The sequence below is a fragment of the Leucoraja erinacea genome, chromosome 8 (genome assembly GCF_028641065.1).
Source record: "Leucoraja erinacea ecotype New England chromosome 8, Leri_hhj_1, whole genome shotgun sequence".
NCBI lineage: Eukaryota > Metazoa > Chordata > Chondrichthyes > Rajiformes > Rajidae > Leucoraja > Leucoraja erinaceus.
The window spans coordinates 26,509,927-26,528,250 of NC_073384.1; the positions used below are offsets into that span (position 1 = coordinate 26,509,927).

General features: G+C 44.0%; 1 protein-coding gene across 2 annotated transcripts in view; it reads right to left on the bottom strand.

Annotated features, from left to right (window-relative positions):
• Positions 1-18,324, bottom strand: part of tarbp1 (TAR (HIV-1) RNA binding protein 1) — a 226,972-nt gene that overhangs the window by 188,805 nt on the left and 19,843 nt on the right. For both annotated transcript variants that reach the window (XM_055639264.1, XM_055639265.1), the window contains exon 9: positions 12,368-12,457. In XM_055639264.1, coding sequence (XP_055495239.1) covers positions 12,368-12,457 — 90 coding nt within the window. The remainder of the gene's footprint in view (positions 1-12,367; positions 12,458-18,324) is intronic.

The following is an 18,324-nucleotide window of genomic DNA, read 5'->3' on the forward strand; positions in this document are numbered from 1 at the left end:
TAGTCAAGTATGATTTCCCCTTTGTAAATCCATGCTGACTCGGACCGGTCCTGTTACTGATATCCAAATGTGCGGCTATTTCATCTTATAATGATTGACTCCAGCATCTTTCCCACCACCGATGTCAGGCTAACTGGTCTTTAATTCCCTGTTTTCTCTCTCCCGCCTTTCTTAAAAAGTGGGATAACATTAGCTATCCTCCAATCCATAGGAACTGATCCTGAATCTATAGAACATTGGAAAATGATCATCAATGCATCCACGATTTCTAGAGCCACTTCCTTAAGTACCCTGGGATGCAGACCATCAGGCCCTGCGGATTTATCCGCCTTCAGTTCCGTCAGGCTATTCAACACCATTTCCTGCCAAATGTGGATTTCCTTCAGTTCCTCCGTCACCCCAGATCCTCTGGCCACTAGTACATCAGGAAGATTGTTTGTGTCCTCCTTAGTGAAGACGGATCCAAAGTATCTGTTCAACTCATCTGCCATTTCCTTGTTCCGCACAATAAAGCAGATGACCCAGAGCGCCACGCTACAGTGACTTTCTTCTATGAAATTCTACGAAGATTCTCCTGGCGATGCTTTTATCAGGTATCCTTCTGAATGTCAGCTTGTGCTGATTAAAGACTTCAATTCTACAGCACCAGTCCCCCTGTGGGACTCATTCAAACAGACATGAAGGCAATGCTACCTTTACTAACAATACAAAGAGGCCCAAAGTAATGAAAAACCGATGGCTGCTAATAAGATTTCTTCTCGTGCCATGGAAAATAGTTTTCTAAAGTGTAAAATGAAGCAGCTAGAAATATAGAGCTGGCCATTTCTATGGTGCTTCAGAAAATGTAAGGTAACTGCTGGCTAAGACAACTCTGTACTTTTGACTGTTATGCAATTGTAGAATTTTTTATGAAGCATGATTCAAGCTTGGTATCATTGTCTTGGGTGGAACATTATTGTTTGCTTTTTTGCAAATATACATTCCTGGCGGTACTGTTGGAACAAAAAGAACAACCCTTGCAATTCAGTTTTGGATTGGGAGTCATATTCACACGTCGGTGTTAGAAGGTCTTTGGTTCAAATCCCATTTCAAATTTTTGAAATTCCTACCCCAAATGTAAGCAAAAAATATAGAAACACTCAGCAAGTCAAGCAGCATCTGCGCTAAGAGAAACAGAGTTACAATTTAAGGTCAAAGACTTTTGTCAGAACTGGAAAAGAGAAGAAACAAACTAATTTTAAGGTGACATAATTGGTTAAGGAGGATGTCACGGCTGTGTTCAGAGGTGACACTATGGGCGGTTCATCTAGTGAGGCTATATGGGTGGAGCTGAGGAACAAGAGAGGTATGATCACTTTGTTAGGGGTGTACTACAGACCCCCGAATAGTCAATGGAAATTTGAAGCGCAAATGTGCCGGGAGATTGCAAACAGCTGCAGGTCAAATAAGGTTGTTGCAGCAAGGGATTTCAACGTTCCCAATATAGACTGAGAAAATCATAGCGTGAAGGGTTTAGATGGGGTGCAATTCCTCAAAAATGTTCAGAAGAGTTTTCTTAAACAGCATGTAGAGGCCCCCGCACGTGAGAGGGCAACGCTGGATCTAGTATTGGGAAATTGGGAAGGACAAGTTAGGTGAAGTGTGTGTGGAGGAGCTTTTTGGGACAAGTGACCACAGTTTGGTTAGGTTTAAGATAGTTATGGATCGGGACGGAGAGGGTCCAAGTGTTAAAATGCTCAACTGGGGTAAAGCCAACTTTTAGGAAATGAGAGAAGGTTTCGCTCAAGTTGACTGGAACAGGTTATTTGAGAGGAAAGGAACATCAGCCAAGTGGGATGTTTTTTAAAAGTACTGAAGAGAGCTCAGGATGTGTACATCCCCGTTAGAGTGAAAGGCAAAGCAGGCAAACGTAAGGGTACTGAATGTGGATGATCAGCCATGATCACAGTGAATGGCGGTGCTGGCTCGAAGGGCCGAATGGCCTACTCCTGCACCTACTGTCTATTGTCAGGAAGCTTGGCTGACAAGGGAAATTGAGACATTAGTCAAAAACAAGAAGGATGCATGGGACAAGTATAGACAGCTGGGATCTCGTGCATCCCTGGAGGCGTTTCGGGAACTAAGGAGCAAACTAAAAAAGGAGATCAGAAGGGCAAAAAGGGGCCAGGAGATTGCTCTGGTGGGTAGCATAAAAGACAATCCCAAAAGATTTAATAAATATATTAGATTTTTTCCCCATAATCATACGGCCCACCGAGCACGGCCAATCGCTTCCCCGAGCACGGCCGTGCTCTTACTCGAGCGCGGCCGAGCTCTGGCTGTACTGCATCCTGCGCAAAGCCGCCGGCACGGCAGTGCACCTTCTGTGAACAAGTTTAATAAAGAACTGCCGATGCTGGAAAAAACAATGGTAGACAAAAATGTTGGAGAAACTCAGCGGGTGAGACATGCAAGGATTGCATGAGGCTGCCTCACCCGCTGAATTTCTCCAGCATTCTTGTCTACCTTCTGTGAACACGTGATTTGATGCCTGCCATCCGGGGCGGGATGGGGGCAGGATCCTTGTGTGCATGTGATAGATGTGGCCCGCCATCCGCTCACAGACATGCGTCCCGGCCCCTATGCAGAACAAGGTTGCCGATCCCTGCATTAAGGGGATAAAGGTAACTGGAGAGAGAGTGGGACCTCTCAGGAATCAAAGTGGTCACCGCTGTGTGGAGCCACAGGAGATGGGCAAGGTCCTCAATGAGTATTTCTCCTCTGTATTTATCGAGGAGAAAGACAGTAGGACGGAGGAAATTGGAGTTGTCATTGGAAGTGTCATGAGAGCAGTCATTGTTACCGTCAAGGAAGTACTGAAGATACTGTCGTGTTTGAAGGTAGACAAATCTCCAGGGCCTGATCGGATATATCCGAGGACATTGCGGGAAACTAGAGAGGAAATTGCGGGAGCCCCGGTTATGAGTCGTCCTTAAATACAAGAGAGGTGCCAGAGGATTGGAGGATGGCAAATGTTGTGCCTCTTTTCAAGAAGGGCTGCAAGGAAAATGCTGGGAACTATAGGAAGGTGAGCTGAACATCTGTCGCTGGTAAGTTACTGGAGAGTATTCTGAGGGATAGGATATACAGGCATTTGGATGGGCAAGGACAGATTAGGGACAGTCAGCATGGTTCTGTACGTGGGAGGTCGTGTCTTACAAATCTGATTGATTTTTATGAAGACGTGATGGTTGATGAGGGCAGAGCTGTAGATGTTGTGTACATGGACTTTAGTAAGACGTTCAACAGGGTGCCGCATGGTAGGCTGCTCTGGAAGGTTAGATCTCATGGGATCCAAGGAGAGATCACGGTGGCACAGCTTTACAGCAAATTGCAGCGCCAGAGAACTGGGTTCGATCCCGACTACAGGTGCTGTCTGTATGGAGTTTGTACGTTCTCCCCGTGATCTGCGTGGGTTTTCTCCAAGATCTTCGGTTTTCTCCCATACTCCAAGGACGCACAGGTTTGTAGGTAGACAAAAGTGCTGGAGAAACTCAGTGGGTGCAGCAGCATCTATGGAGCGAAGGAAATAGGCAACGTATCGGGCCGAAACCCTTCTTCAGACTGATGTAGGGTGGGGTGGCCTGGGTGAAGAAAGGAGAAGAAAGGAGAGGAGCCCGAAGGCTGAAGGAGAGCTGAGAAGGGTAGGAGACAGCAAGGGCTACTGGAAATTGGAGAAGTCAATGTTCATGCCACTAGGGTGCAAACTGCCCAAGTGGAATATGAGGTGCTGCTCCTCCAATTTCCAGTGGTGCACACTCTGGCCATGGAGGAGGCCCAGGACAGAAAGGTCAGATTCGGAATAGGACGGAGAGTTGAAGTGCTGAGCCACCGGGAGATCAGGTTGGTTAATGCGGACCGACGGAGGTGTTTGGCGAAACGATCGCCAAGCCTACGCTTGGTCTCACCGATGTAAATCAGCTGACATCTAGAGCAGCGGATGCAATAGATGAGGTTGGAGGAGATGCAGGTGAACCTCTGTCGCACCTGGAACGACTGCATGGGTCCTTGAATGGAGTCGAGGGGGGAGGTAAAGCGACAAGTGTAGCATCTCTTGCAGTTGTAAGGGAAAGTGCCTGGGGAGGGGGTGGTGTGGGAGTGAAGAGAAGAATTGACCAGAGAGTTACGGAGGGAGCGGTCTTTGTGGAAAGCCGACAGGGGGGGAGATGAGAAGATGTGGCGAGTGGTGGGGTCACGTTGGAGTTGGCGAAAATGACGGAGGACTATTTGTTGTGTGTGGCAGGTTTGTAGGTTAATTGGCTTGATAAAATGTAATAATTGTCCAGTATAAAATTGTACAACTTCCAGTGCTGAGTGATGCTCTACCTAGAGCTTTTCAGCATACTACATCCAAATCCAGATCCAGATAGCTGAATGGATAGCAAATTGGCTCCATGGAAGGAAGCAGAGGGGGATGGTGGAAGGTTGCTTCTCAGAATGGAGGCCCGTGACTAGTGGTGTACCACAGGGTTTGGTATTGGGCCCGTTACTGTTTGTCATCTACATCAATGATTTGGATGAGAACATACAGGGCAAGATTAGCAAGTTTGCTGATGATACAAAAGTGTGTGGTTTTACAGATAATGAAGATGGTTGTGAACGATTGCAGCAGGATCTGGATCGATTGGCCAGGTGGGTGGAGGAATGGTTGATGGAATTTAATACAGAGAAGTGTGAAGTGTTGCATTATGGGACGTCGAACAAGGGCAAGACCTACAATGTAAACAATAGGCCTCTGGGTAGTGTTGTAGAGCAGAGAGATCTAAGAGTACGAGTGCATGGTTCCATGAAGGTTGTCGCAGGTAGATGAGGTGGTCAAAAAGGCTTTTGGCACTTTGACCATCAGTCAGAGTATTGAGCGTAGAGGTTGTGAGGTCATGTTGCAGTTGTATAAGACGTTGGTGAGACCGCATTTAGAATAATGTGTTCAGTTCAGGGCACCATGTTATAGGAAAGATATTGTCAAGCTCGAAAGGTTTCAGAAAAGATTTACGAGGATGGTGCCAGGATCAGAGGGTGGGAGCTATAGGGAGAAGTTGAGTAGGCTGGTTCTCTTTACCAAGGAGCGTAGGAAGATGAGAGGAGATCTTATAGATCATCAACTTCCACTAAAGTAGATGCACAGAGTTTTTTACCCAGAGTAGGGGAATCGAGGACCAGAGGACATAGGTTCAAGGTGAAGGGGAAAAGATTTAATAGAAATCCGAGGGGTAACATATTCTCACAAAGGGTGGTGGGTGTATGGAACAAGCTGCCAGAGGAGGTAGTTGAGGCTGGGACTATCCCATCGTTTAAGAAACAGTTGGACAGGTACATGGATAGGACAGGTTTGGAGGGTTATGGACCAAAGCGCAGGCAAATGGGACTAGGGTAGCTGGGACATTGTTGGCCGGTGTGAGCGAGGTGGGCCGAAGGGCCTGCTTCCACACTGTATTATTCTATGACTCTAATTAGGATGTGTTTAAAAATCTCCATAAAAATAAATATAGACACAAAATGCTGGAGTAACTCAGGAGGGCAGGCAGCATCTCTGGAGAGAAGGAATGGGTGACCCTTCTTCAGGCTGATGTCAAGGGAGAGGGAGACACAAAGATAAGGAAGTATAAGGTGTGAAATAAGACTAAGGGAATGGGGGATCAAGGAAAATGTAGAATAGATCATTGTTAGCTGGGAGAAGGTAACAACAAAGCAGAGATAAAATGTAGTCGGAGATAGTCAGACTGGTCGGAGAACTGGGGTGGGATGGAGAGAAAGAGGTTTCTTGAGGTTAGAGAAGTTAATATACATACCGCTGGGGAGTAAGGTCCCCAAGTGAAATATGAGGTGCTGTTCCTCACTCTGACAACGGAGGAGACCCAGGACAGAAAGGTCAGTGTGGGAATGGGAGGGGGAGTTAAAGTATTTAGCGACCTCAATAAAACTAATTTGTTTTTCTCTCTTTCCAAATACTTCTTCTTCTTATCAAGTCCACACACAAGATTAGAAGTTGTTCAGCCAGAGCTGAACACACTTCTCGGCATCTGCACAATGGTGTCTGTCTTGCACTTCTTGTGCGTGGTAGTGGAATGATAGGTGGAAACAGGGCCGCGATGTGAACGCTCTTTCCTTGACCCCTTTCCCAATACTGATAAAAGGTGTTCTTCTTGAAACTTTTTATCTTTCCATACATTCTGCCTGACCTGCTGAGTGTTTACAAATTTTTCTGTTTTTATTTTTGATTTCCAGCATTTGCAACTTGTTTGGTTTTTAATCTCACCGATGGCCCCCATCCAGTACTGAAGGAAGGCTGTATGATGCTATGTATCAGTCAAATGCCTGCACAGGCTCTTCAAGAGGACGTGAAAGTTCTCAGAGAAATTGTTCAACCACCACAAATAAGAAATATATAAATTGCTACAAACCATCTTGCTCACCTTCTACTAGCGGGGTAATTAAACCAAATGGTAATATTGGGTTATGCACTACCCTTTATCAATCTACAGCAATAACTTGAAGCCAAATAGCGCTTTTACCATAATAAAATATGCATGGTGGGTGTTACGACTCCCGAATGCAGGTACTTCAGAGCCGCGTAACATAAGTCAAAAACCAGGTTCAAGTTCAAAAATAGTTTTAATTATTCAATGGAACACAAAACCCAAACCTGATTTAAACTACCCAGTCAGGGATAGGGATTGACTAACAAACAATTAAACAATGCTCCAGCCAGCCACGTAATGGACCGTCGAACCAGAGACTCTAAAACCTACCTAAAGAGATATAACCCTGAAACAAAATACACGAAAACACTAAGGTCAGCCCTTATCCATCCCAATTCAATATTTGTTACCAAGGAATGGTGAAAGTACACAAAGTTCTATGTGGCCAGTCCTCCCTCAGCTCACACCAGCAGTCTGCTCATCAGTCAGGGTCTACAAAGAAGAGAGAGAATCCTGGGAAGCTCTGGTATTTAAGCTTCAGATGAGTCACCCGTCACCTGACGCAGCTTGGCCAATCTGGTACAGGAGCCTTTAACCCCTTGATTCCAGACTCACAGCCACGAGGCCTGTACTCGGGAGAGAAACAGAGAAAGGTAAGTACATAGCATTCACCAGGAGGGGGAAGCGCCTAACAGTGGGTCATAGGAGCTTCACTCCATGAATGGTCACACAGTCGAATAATTGCAATTTGTTACCCCTAGCTCGTGATCTATTCCTAAATCAAATTATACATCAAAAGGACACCGCCCTGCCTGTTGTACCTGTCCATGTGTTCATCCCAGATCTCTAGCTTGGTCTGAAATTACCTCTTAGCATTAAAATATTACAAAACATGAGGTTTCATGATGAGATTTATAAAGGCAGGGTTTCAGACTACGGTAGTATTCGTTCAAGGAATTATGCTACTAGGACCATTGATACTCAGCAGAGCAGTAGCACCATCTACAGGAACGTCAAGCTGCAATTTATGAACCATACCACTGGATATATAACGTCTCTTGAGGACATGAATAAGTGGTTCTGTAACAAATACTTTACTCAATGCAGCTCAAAAATAAAAATTATGCAGGAACAGAGTACATCCACTGATCTCCTAAAATTTTCCAACCAGCTCCTACTCGGTTACAAATCCACAGCTTCAAGATACAAGATACAAGATAGATTTATTCATCACATGTGCCAGATGGCACAGTGAAATGAAATTCCCATACAGCCATACAATAAAAAAAGGGACACAACACACTATAGGGTTTGACATAAAACATCCCCACACAGCAGAATCAAAGTTTCCCACTGTGTGGGAAGGCACCAAAGTCAGTCTCTTCCTCCATTGTTCCCCGTGGTCAGGGCCTTCCCGTGTCCTGCGCAGTTGCCGCTACGGGCGGCCCAATGTCCAGGACCGCTCGCCGGTGTGTTGTAAGTCCGACGTCGGGGCTGCGGGACGTCCTCAGCGGCGTGGACACAGAGTCGGCCCCCTCCTACCGGAGTCGGCGGCTTTCAAAGTCTGCAGGCCGCGCCAGGTGGATACTGCTGCTGGAGACCCTCTGCAAGGCGCCCCAGGACTCCATGATGTTGTTCAGCGCCGCCCACGTTGGAAGCGCTCCGCACCAGAGCTCCACGATGTTGGAGCAACGGCCCAACGCTCCGGAGCTCCAAACGGCGACCCAGGTAGGCATCGCCTGCTCCGCGGTGACTCCACCACTGCGCCGCCGCTGTAGCAGCCCTGGTCTGGTTCCCGGCCCCGGCAGGAAAGGCCGCTCCGATCCAGCTGGTAGGCCGCGAGGTGGGGGGGCGAGGACGCAACTCGGAGAAATAGTCGCGTCCCCGCCAGGAAGAGACTGGGAAACGGTTTCCCCCCTTACCCTGCCCCCCTCCCCCACATAGAAAAGTTAAAGTTTCCCCCAACACAAAACTTTAGACTAACTAAAAATAAAAAAAGATAGAAATAATAGACAGGCTGTAGGTAGAGGCTGCTGCAGTGCAGTGCCCCTAGTGGTGGTGTTTATCATCTCTAACAGGACGAGGATGTTGCAGTCGATTTCAGAGATGCTGCAATTGTGACTGTCTTTGCAAAATGAGATGTCCGACTGTGGTAGTTACAGAGGGGCCTATCTGCCGTGTCTTTTTCGGTTTCTCTCAGCAGCTGAAGACCTGCTGCCTAAATTGCAACGTAGATTCTGTCCATGAAGGGGCACATTGGGCACGATCGTCACATTTCTAAGAAAAATCCTGGGAGAAAAAAAGCCATTATACATGCCCTTTTCTCAACCTCAATTCAGCATTCGATTCTTCAATTGGCAGTCGACAGATTTCGATTCACATCTTATGCTTACTCCGCATCAGCCAACATCCTTTCGAAAAAGGCAAGTTACACTCTGTCAGCTACACTGGGCAGGCCACATAAACCACATGCTTGACACCCGAGTCTTAAAACAGACACTCTAGTCTGAGCTCTGTCCTGGGAAGAACTTAAAAAGAACTTGAAAAGTGAATAGAGGGTTATATTCAAGGATGTGCTCCATGCTTCCTTGAAGAAATTAAACATCTCCACTGACTCCTGGGAATCTCAGTCCATGTTAGCTGAATGTGAAGAAACACGAGTCCATGCTTCAAGAATAAACAGCGACCTTGCACATGTGATAGCGGAAACAGACCATCTCGCAAACTACCTGTGTACATCCTGTCAGCCACCTTCTGCCCTATGTCTGGAAGGATCGTGATTTTCCACACTGGCCACTGCAGAATCTATAAAACCAGAGTGAATGCAAGTCATTCTCGATCTCAAAGATGAAGCAACAGCAGCACCATCTACAGGAGCCTAATGGTACAATTAGTTTGTCAACAATATTGGGTATGAAATTATCTAGGCTGAGTGATACTGCAGTACTTGTTTAAGTGTCCAATTTTCATATCAAAAATCAGATGAAGTTTAAAATGAGAAAGCATTTTAGTATTGTTCATTTTCAAGACAATTTTAGATTGCTTTATTATTGGAATTGGTTTATTATGGTCATGTGTACCGACATAACAGTGTAAAACTTTGTTTTGCAGATCATACCATACATAATTAAAACAGATGGTGCAAAAAGAGAAAGGAAACAGGAAAGGAAATGTGCACCAATTACAAAGAAAGTGCAGGGCCACACAACTGTGCAAGGGCCACACAAAGTAGGTTGGAAGATTAGGAACACTTCCTCAGCTGATGAGGTCCTTTCAAGAGTCTGAAAACAGCGGGAAAGTAGTTGTCTTGAAATTAATAGTATGTGCTTTCAGAAATTCTTGTATTTTCTGCCTAACAGGAAAGGGGAGAAGAGGGAAAAACTGGGGTGTGAGAGTGGTCTTTGATTATGTTGACTGCATTCACAAGATAGCATGAAATGTAGATAGTAGCAATGGTGCGAGGGAGCAGGGGGTGGCATGCTTACATTATGGACTTGGTTATAACCACAAGTCTGCAATTTCTTGCAACCTTCGGCAGAACAGTTGCCAAACCAAGCTGTGATGCATCTGTACTATGTTGCAACTGTAGAAGTTGCAAAACTCTCAAATCTTCCTAGTGACATTCATTGGAAAAGGTGCTTCATACCTGGAATTTTTGAACAACCCAAGATAGAATGTACAATATTGAAGAAGTGACTTCAATTATTGATTTCACTGCTACATTGATTTACACTTAGAGTTATTGATTTACACTACTCCACTTCTTCTTCTTCTTCTTCTTGCGTATGGCGTGCACAGCCTAAAGTTGTAGGACAACTTGTTCTATTTGATCTCATTTGATTGTGCACACCGGGTTGATTGCATTCGTCGAAACAGGGCGGACCACGTGAAGGTTGCAATCTTCTACCCCACACTACACCACAAGATGCAGGACAGAATGTCACAGGAAATCCTTCTTCCCTGCGGCCATCAAACTGTACAACTCCTCCACCTTCTGTCGTGGGTTAGACTGACTCCCCTCCCATCCCTCCCCTCCCCATTCTTTCCACATCCACAATCCTTTCCACATTTTAATTTCATGTTTCATGCTTTTTTTTAATGACTATTGGCAGATCAATTTCCCTCCTGGGACAAATAAAGTTCAATCTATTTTTCTGAGACTTTTGAACCACTGATAACTTTGTTCATAAAGAATCCCCAAGGAAAAAGTGATAACAACCTTGGGCAAGATTGCAATGATGGTTTCCCAAAGAATTGCCAACTTGCCACCATGCCCAAGACAGCCCATTCCAGACATCCCTGCCTATGCTACAACCCTGGGGCATTTTTGGTCAGTTACTGAGATAAACAGTCAAGACACTTTGTATCAGACCGCTCAGCTTTATGCAAATCTGTTAATGTAATTGATTAGATTTTGCTCAAAGCAGGAAATTTTACTTTTCAAAAAGTCACCATTGAAAATCTACCTCAATAGAGCAACTTGAATTCAAAACTTCCCCAAGCACCAAAAAAAGATTGATGGCATTCTTTTTGTGGGATGAAAGTGGTAATGTTCAAAATAAAGTTATCTAAAATGTAATTTAAAAAATGGAACTTGTTAAAGTTCTAAGAAGGCAAAGAGTTAAAAGGCAGATGGATTAAGTGACACACCTGCCTCCCTGGTGCAACAGCATCAGCAGCCAACACAGCAGACCAAAGCAGGATGAGTGGAGAGCGATCATGTTAAGATGGAAAGATTAAAGATTACAACAGCATAAAGATGTATTGAAAAACGTAAAGAAATACGTTGCATTCATGGAAAGCCGAGGCCTCTGAGAAGGGACTCGAGGTAGAATTCAAAATGATGCACTGCAGGAGGAGCCAATTAATTCTGAAAATAAGAGAGCTTCAAGAGATTTGCATAAGTTAGTTGGAAGCTTGACCACAGGCAACTTGATGCGAACATTAATCCTTTGTCAAACAGAAAGCGAATTTTCTTATCTTTCTCTTCCTTTCCTACATTTATGACACAAAAATGCCTAGGGCAGCAATTCCATTTGTCCCATTCCAAACCCTCCCATTTCTCTGCACCTCCACACCTTTTTCTCCCTCACACATGCCCATCAACTATTTGATTCCCTTTGTCCATTAACCTACAAGAATATACACAAAGCTTAGAATGTTGGAGAAAAACAGAAAACCCAGAGGAAATCAACATGATCATAGAGAGATATGTAAATCCCAAAATAGCACCCAAAGTTAGGATTGAACTGGTACCTCAAAAACTTCCTAATAATGTTTTAAGACTTTTTAGCTTCCATACATACCAGACTGACCTGGGAATGACCATTTTTCCCCCCAAATTAATGCACTATGCAAACAAGAGATTACACAACTCTCGACGGAGAAAACAACTCTTTAAGAAGTCACTACAACTTGAATTTATATAGCACCTTTGATACAACTGAACATCCAATTTCACTGGAACATCATTACATCATTAAACAAAAAAAAGTTACTAGCAGTTGAATACATGTTTAATCAAGGAGGCAGACTTATGGAGTGCCTTAACTGAGGATATACTGTAGAGGAAGAGAGACTCATGTGCTTAGTGAGGTTCAACTGAGATTCAAATGCTTAGGACCTTGAAAGCCAAAGGCAAAGCTATCAATGGCAGGGAATAATCACCAGCTCCAGAATTTGAGTGGAAGGAAATTACAAGAGTAGGGAGGAATATTACCACGTTGGGATGTTTAAAAATGTTGCAATGTAAATATTGGATGATTTTTAAAAACTGTACAATATGGCCAGGGGAAAGGAACAATAATGCAGAAATATTCTAATGAAATTAGGACTTTGCAAGAAATAATACAGCCGGCTGGTTCAACTCTTCATGGCTGCACTGCCCAATAAGCTCTCTTTGGTCTTACCTCCATCCACAATTTTGATCCCTGAGTTAAAGCCTCTTCAGTCCGTATGGATGCCAGAAAGCTTGCAATGTCAGAGAGCGTCACCATTTCCTAATAAGAGCAAAAATAATTAATTAACAAGAAAATGGGTTTAATTATCCCAAAATTTCAAACGCAGGAAATTAATTTTTATTATTGTTATACCAACAACTAAGAGTTATCAATGTTTATACAGGAATTGCCAACAGATCGCACATAAATGCTTAAGTGGAGCAGGTTTGAAATCAGATTTTTTGCGAAAAAACAAAATGATCTCACAAATAAAGAGATCACAGATTTATTTTTCAAACCGTGATATCGAAGAGTCCTCATGTCCACTCATGGATAAAAGTGCAAGGGGAAAATAAATGAACAAAGCTGTCAAGAAGAGTGACAACTTTGCCAGCTCGTTATAACTTCTAAAGTAGAGGCAACTCGTGTTTTACACGGGGGTTATGTCACAGCTGCCAAGTTTTCTCAGAGCATTTCAGCATTCTAGTACCTAAAAATCAATATTTTGCTGAGAAAATCAGTATTTTTACACGGTGCCAATTTGCTGAAATTTTTTTTAATGTGCGGTCAATGTAAGAGCAAGAATGCATACCCAAGGTCAAAGTAAGAGCTTTTAGAGAGAGTAAAAGGAGATTTACAGAATAACTAAGTTACAGTTTTGATTTAGTCTTTATTCTCTGGAGCGCAGAAGGTTAAGGGGGGACTTGATAGAGGTCTTTAAAATGATGAGAGGGATAGACATTTGTAATACCAAGGTCAAAGTCAAAGTCACAGTAGCCTTTATTGTCATTCAGACCTTGCGGTCTGAATGAAATTTCGTTGCCTTACAGTCCTAATATAGTAAAAAAAATTTAAAAACACACAAAAAACACAAAGGGGTTAACATCCACCACAGTGGTAGCGGTTGAATGAGGTCCAGTGGAAGTGGTGGAGGCAGGTTCATTGGTATCATTTAAAAATAAATTGGATAGGCATATGGATGAGAAGGGAATGGAGGGTTATGGTATGAGTGCAGGCAGGTGGGACTAAGGGAAAAAAAGTTGTTCGGCACGGACATGTAGGGCCGAGATGGCCTGTTTCCGTGCTGTAATTGTTATATGGTTATATGGTTATTGTCATTCAGACCTTGCGGCCTGAACGAAATTTCGTTGCCTTGCAGTCCTACATATAGCAAAAAATGACAAAAACACAAATTAACATCCACCACAGTGAGTTGAATACTCCTCACTGTGATGGAAGGCAAAAGTCTTAAGTCTTTGTCTCTTCCCTTCTTATTCTCCCTCTGCGCCGAGGCGATCCAGGCTTCGATGTTGTGACCCTGCCAGGTGATGGTAAGTAATGTCGGTCCCGCGGCTGAATCCAAGCTCCGCGAACGGGCCGGTTCAACCTCGCGGCCCGGTGTGGTCGAAGCCGCCGAAGCTGCGGCCCTCCAGTCCAGAGGACGCAGCTGTTGTTGTATTATATGTCATAGCTGCCTTCTTGCATTTGCCCAGAAGTTTATCATTGAAAGTCATTTCCTTAAGACTCTCTCTCTCTCTTTCATTTAAAAATTAAAGATAGACACAAATTGCTGGAGTAACTCAGCGGGACAGGGAGCAAATCTGGAGAGAAGGAATGGGTGACATTTTGGGTCGAGACCCTTCTTCAGACTGAATTGAACTCTCATCTGTGGAGAATACATCAGTATTCTCATCACATTTCTGTACAAAATATGGAAAATCCATACTGTTTGCCTGCTCTCTAACACCCCCGCCAGCCTATGTACCGCCCGACGCCAGCCTCTATATAGGCATGTTACAAAACTTACCTTCAGCGGCGCTGCAGTTCTGTCACTGGCCGTGTGCGCGACTTTGGCGCCTTTGAGGGGGGGGAGGCGGGGTTAAAATGCGGTTTTCTACCGCCTATCCTGGATTATATTTTCTCGGGGAGCTAACTAACGCTGAAGATTTGTTCCGACGGCCGTTCTGTGATTTATTTATTTATTTTTTTAAATCGCTGGACCATTTCAGCGCTGGAGTGAAATACAAACCCGCTTCTAATGCCGTGAACGCCGACAACGGGGACGGATTTCAGGTACGGGACAGCTAAAGCAAAGCCGTTTATTTTACATATAAACGTGCTTCTTAAGATGACCTTAATCCACATTTTACATTGCGAAAAGGTGATTTAGGCTCCATACGAACCGGCGGTATTTTTCCTGCCGATATGGGGTTTAAATTCACCGCAACCGCAACGTTCCAATCGATCGCGTTCCACAAAATCCCACTCGCAAGATGATTTAAATGGCCATCAATTTACAGGAATTAAACACTAAATTCCTTCCATTTGGCCTATAAATTCATGACAATGAGATTTAAAAAATCATGTTATGTTGTGAATTCTTGTGTGAATGTTATTTGGACACTTAGGCTATTTAAAAATGTTAATCTTTTCTTAAGAAATGGATAGATGTTTAGATCTAGTAATTGAATTTTGTAATTAGCTACAATTGGGTAACTAACTAATTATATGCTTTAATTTCAGGTCGTCCAAGTAAGATTGTTTCATATTTGTTTCAGAATGCTTCAATCAAAAATAACTGAACATGTCTTTCAGTTCTCTTAATTTTTAAGAAAGTTATGGGCTTTTGATTGTCCTTGATCACAGCTTTTGTGTTAAGTCAATGGAAAAGCAATAGGGAACAAGATGCTAATTTCCGAGTATGAAAATGGCCATAACCTTTTTAATACTGAAGATATGAAAGTGAATTAGGTGTCAAATTAAACTTCTTTTTATGCTTTATCTGATGGGATAAATTGCAGACTTGACTTTTAAAATCTCAAAATGTTGTAACATTGCTACTCTATACCGCCCGACACCAGTCTCTAGTGCCCCCAACACCTTCCGCTAGACCCCCAACGCCATCCGCTATACCACAACGCCAGGGGTAAAACCCCAACGCCAGCAGCAAAACCCCAACGCCAGCGGCAAAACCCCAACGCCAGCGGCAATACCCCAATGCCAGTCGCTAGGCCCCAACGTCAGCCGCTAGGCCCCAACGTCAGCCGCTAGGCCCCAACGTCAGCCGCTAGGCCCCAACGTCAGCCTCTAGGCCCCAACGCCAGCCTCTAGGCCCCAACGCCAGCCTCTAGGCCCCAACGCCAGCCTCTAGGCCCCAACGCCAGCCGCTAAATACCGACGTCAGCCACTAGACTCCAACACCAGCCGCTGAACCCCAACATCAGCCTCTAACCCCCAACGCCAGCCTCGGCATGCTTGCCCAGTCTCTCACACCAGTCGTTCTCCCGTAATCAAAACAGTCACTGTTACCCTACATTAAATACATTTTCACATTGTAAACCATGTAGCTGATTGATTTGTAATTTACCATGTATTATTGTGATGCTAAATGGGATTACTTTCATTGGTAACCAAATTTCAAATCAAAATAACAAGAAATTGAACATTCACTGGAGTAAGGTATGGTGGAGACAAAGTGAGTCTTCACTCCAGTTTTGTCTTACACTAACCTAGTAATTATCCTTGACGTCCATGATCACATTGAATGGCGGTGCTGACTTGAAGGGCCGAATGGCCTACTCCTGCACCTATTGTCTATTGTCACCAAAGATCACCACCTTGCTGGAGCTGACATTAAACAGAACAAATGTAGTGGGTTGGGGGGAGGGAGGGAGGGGATGGTGGAGGATTTCAATCTTTGATAAGGCAGGAAAAAACAAAGGTTCGAAGGAATTGATGTTCAATAAGCCAATGGTTGTGCCATCCTTACACTCACCAGTAGTCATTTATAGTCTGCGCACATTTCTGATGAAATTTATCGAAGTCTAGAATTCTTGCTCAACATTTGGGAAGACAGTGGTTTATCGGCCTCCTGAGCCTTACAAATGGCCCTCCGTAATTCACCAATGAAAGGCAGACCACTGAAGCAGTGGAGCACTTGGCTTACCTTTCCCTTACAGCAAACATCAATGATGATTCAGCATAGGTTGCAATACCCTAGGGGCTCCCATTAGAAATATTTTGGTGGAAATCACCATTTGCAACCACTGGAATGACACCAAGATCCAAGTAAACAGTTTGGATATCATTCATACCTATCACAAACTGAACGCGTCTCACATTATTAACCATGCAGCTGCTTGATGTGCAATTTAATATCTCATTCACACGGTGATTTGCAGACCAACACATTAGCATCTGAAGAAGGGTCTCGACACGAAACAATAGACAATAGATAATAGGTGCAGGAGTAGGCCATTTGGCCCTTCGAGCCAGCACCGCCATTCAATGTGATCATGGCTGATCATCCCCAATCAATACTTTGAGATCCCATTGTACTTCCCCTTTTCCCAACTTGACGCCATTTAGATAGTAATCTGCATTCCTGTTTTTGCTACCAAAGTGGATAACCTCACATTTATCCGCATTAAACTTCATCTGCCATGCATCTGCCCACTCCCCCAACCTGTCGAAGTGACCCTGCATTCTCATAGCATCCTCTTCCCAGTTCGCACTGCCACCCAGCTTTGTGTCATCTGCAAATTTGCTAATGTTACTTTGAATCCTTTCATCCAAATCATTGATGTATATTGTAAATAACTGCGGTCCCAGCTCCGAGCCTTGCGGCACCCCACTAGTCACTGCCTGCCATTCAGAAAGGGACCCGTTAATCCCTACTCTTTTTTTCCTCTGCCAACCACTTCTCTATCCATGTCAGCACTCTACCACCAATACCGTGTGCCCTAATTTTGTCCGCTAATCTTCCTGTGCGGGACCTTATCAAATGCTTTCTGAAAGTTGAGGTACACTACACCCACTGGCTCTCCCTTGTCCATTTTCCTAGTTACATCTTCAAAAAATTCCAGAAGATTAGTCAAGCATGATTTCCCCTTCGTAAATCCATGTTGACTCGGACTAATCTTGCTACTGCTATCCAAATGTGCGGTTATCCCATCTTTTAAAATTGACTCCAGCATCTTCCCCACCACCAATGTCAGGCTAACTGGTCTATAATTCCCCGTTTTCTCTCTCCCACCTTTCTTAAAAAGTGGGATAACATTAGCTACCCTCCAATCCACAGGAACTGATCCTGAGTCTATAGAACATTGGAAAATTATCACCAATGCATCCATGATTTCTAGAGCCACTTCCTTAAGTACCCTGGGATGCAGACCATCAGGCCCTGGGGATTTATCAGCCTTCAGTCCCATCAGTCTATCCAACACCATTTCCTGCCTAATGTGGATTTCCTTCAGATCCTCTGTCACCCCAGATCCTCTGGCCACTACTATATCAGGATGATTGTTTGTGTCCTCCTTAGTGAAGACAGATCCAAAGTACCTGTTCAACTCATCTGCCAACTTTGGTCTTAACTAATTTTTTCCTCTTCACATACCTAAAGAAGCATTTACTATCCTGCTTTATATTCTTGGCTAGCTTACCTTCGTACCTCATCTTTTCTCCCCGTATTGTCTTTTTGGTTATCTTCTGTTGGTCTTTAAACATTACCCAATCCTCTTGCTTCCCACTCATCTTTGCTACGTTGTACTTCTTCGCTTTAATTTTTATACTGTCACCCATTCCTTCTCTCCAGAGATGCTGCCTGTCCCGCTGAGTTACTCCAGATTTTTGTGTCCATCTTTAGTTTAAACCAGCATCTGCAGTTCCTTCTTACACATTAACATCTGTGTTTACATTAAAGCCAATATCATTAGCACTGAGGTAATGATCTGCAGGCAGCTCTCTTCACACAGAAATATTTATCGTTTTGACCAATTCAGATGAGAGCATGGGATCATCCATGATTCAAAGGGATTGCCGACAATGTTGAGACATAAAAAGATGAACATTTTAAGCACAAATTAGACTTCTAATTAGCTTTATTTCTTTGAGTCAAATGAAAGCAAAACTAACATTTCATGTTTCAA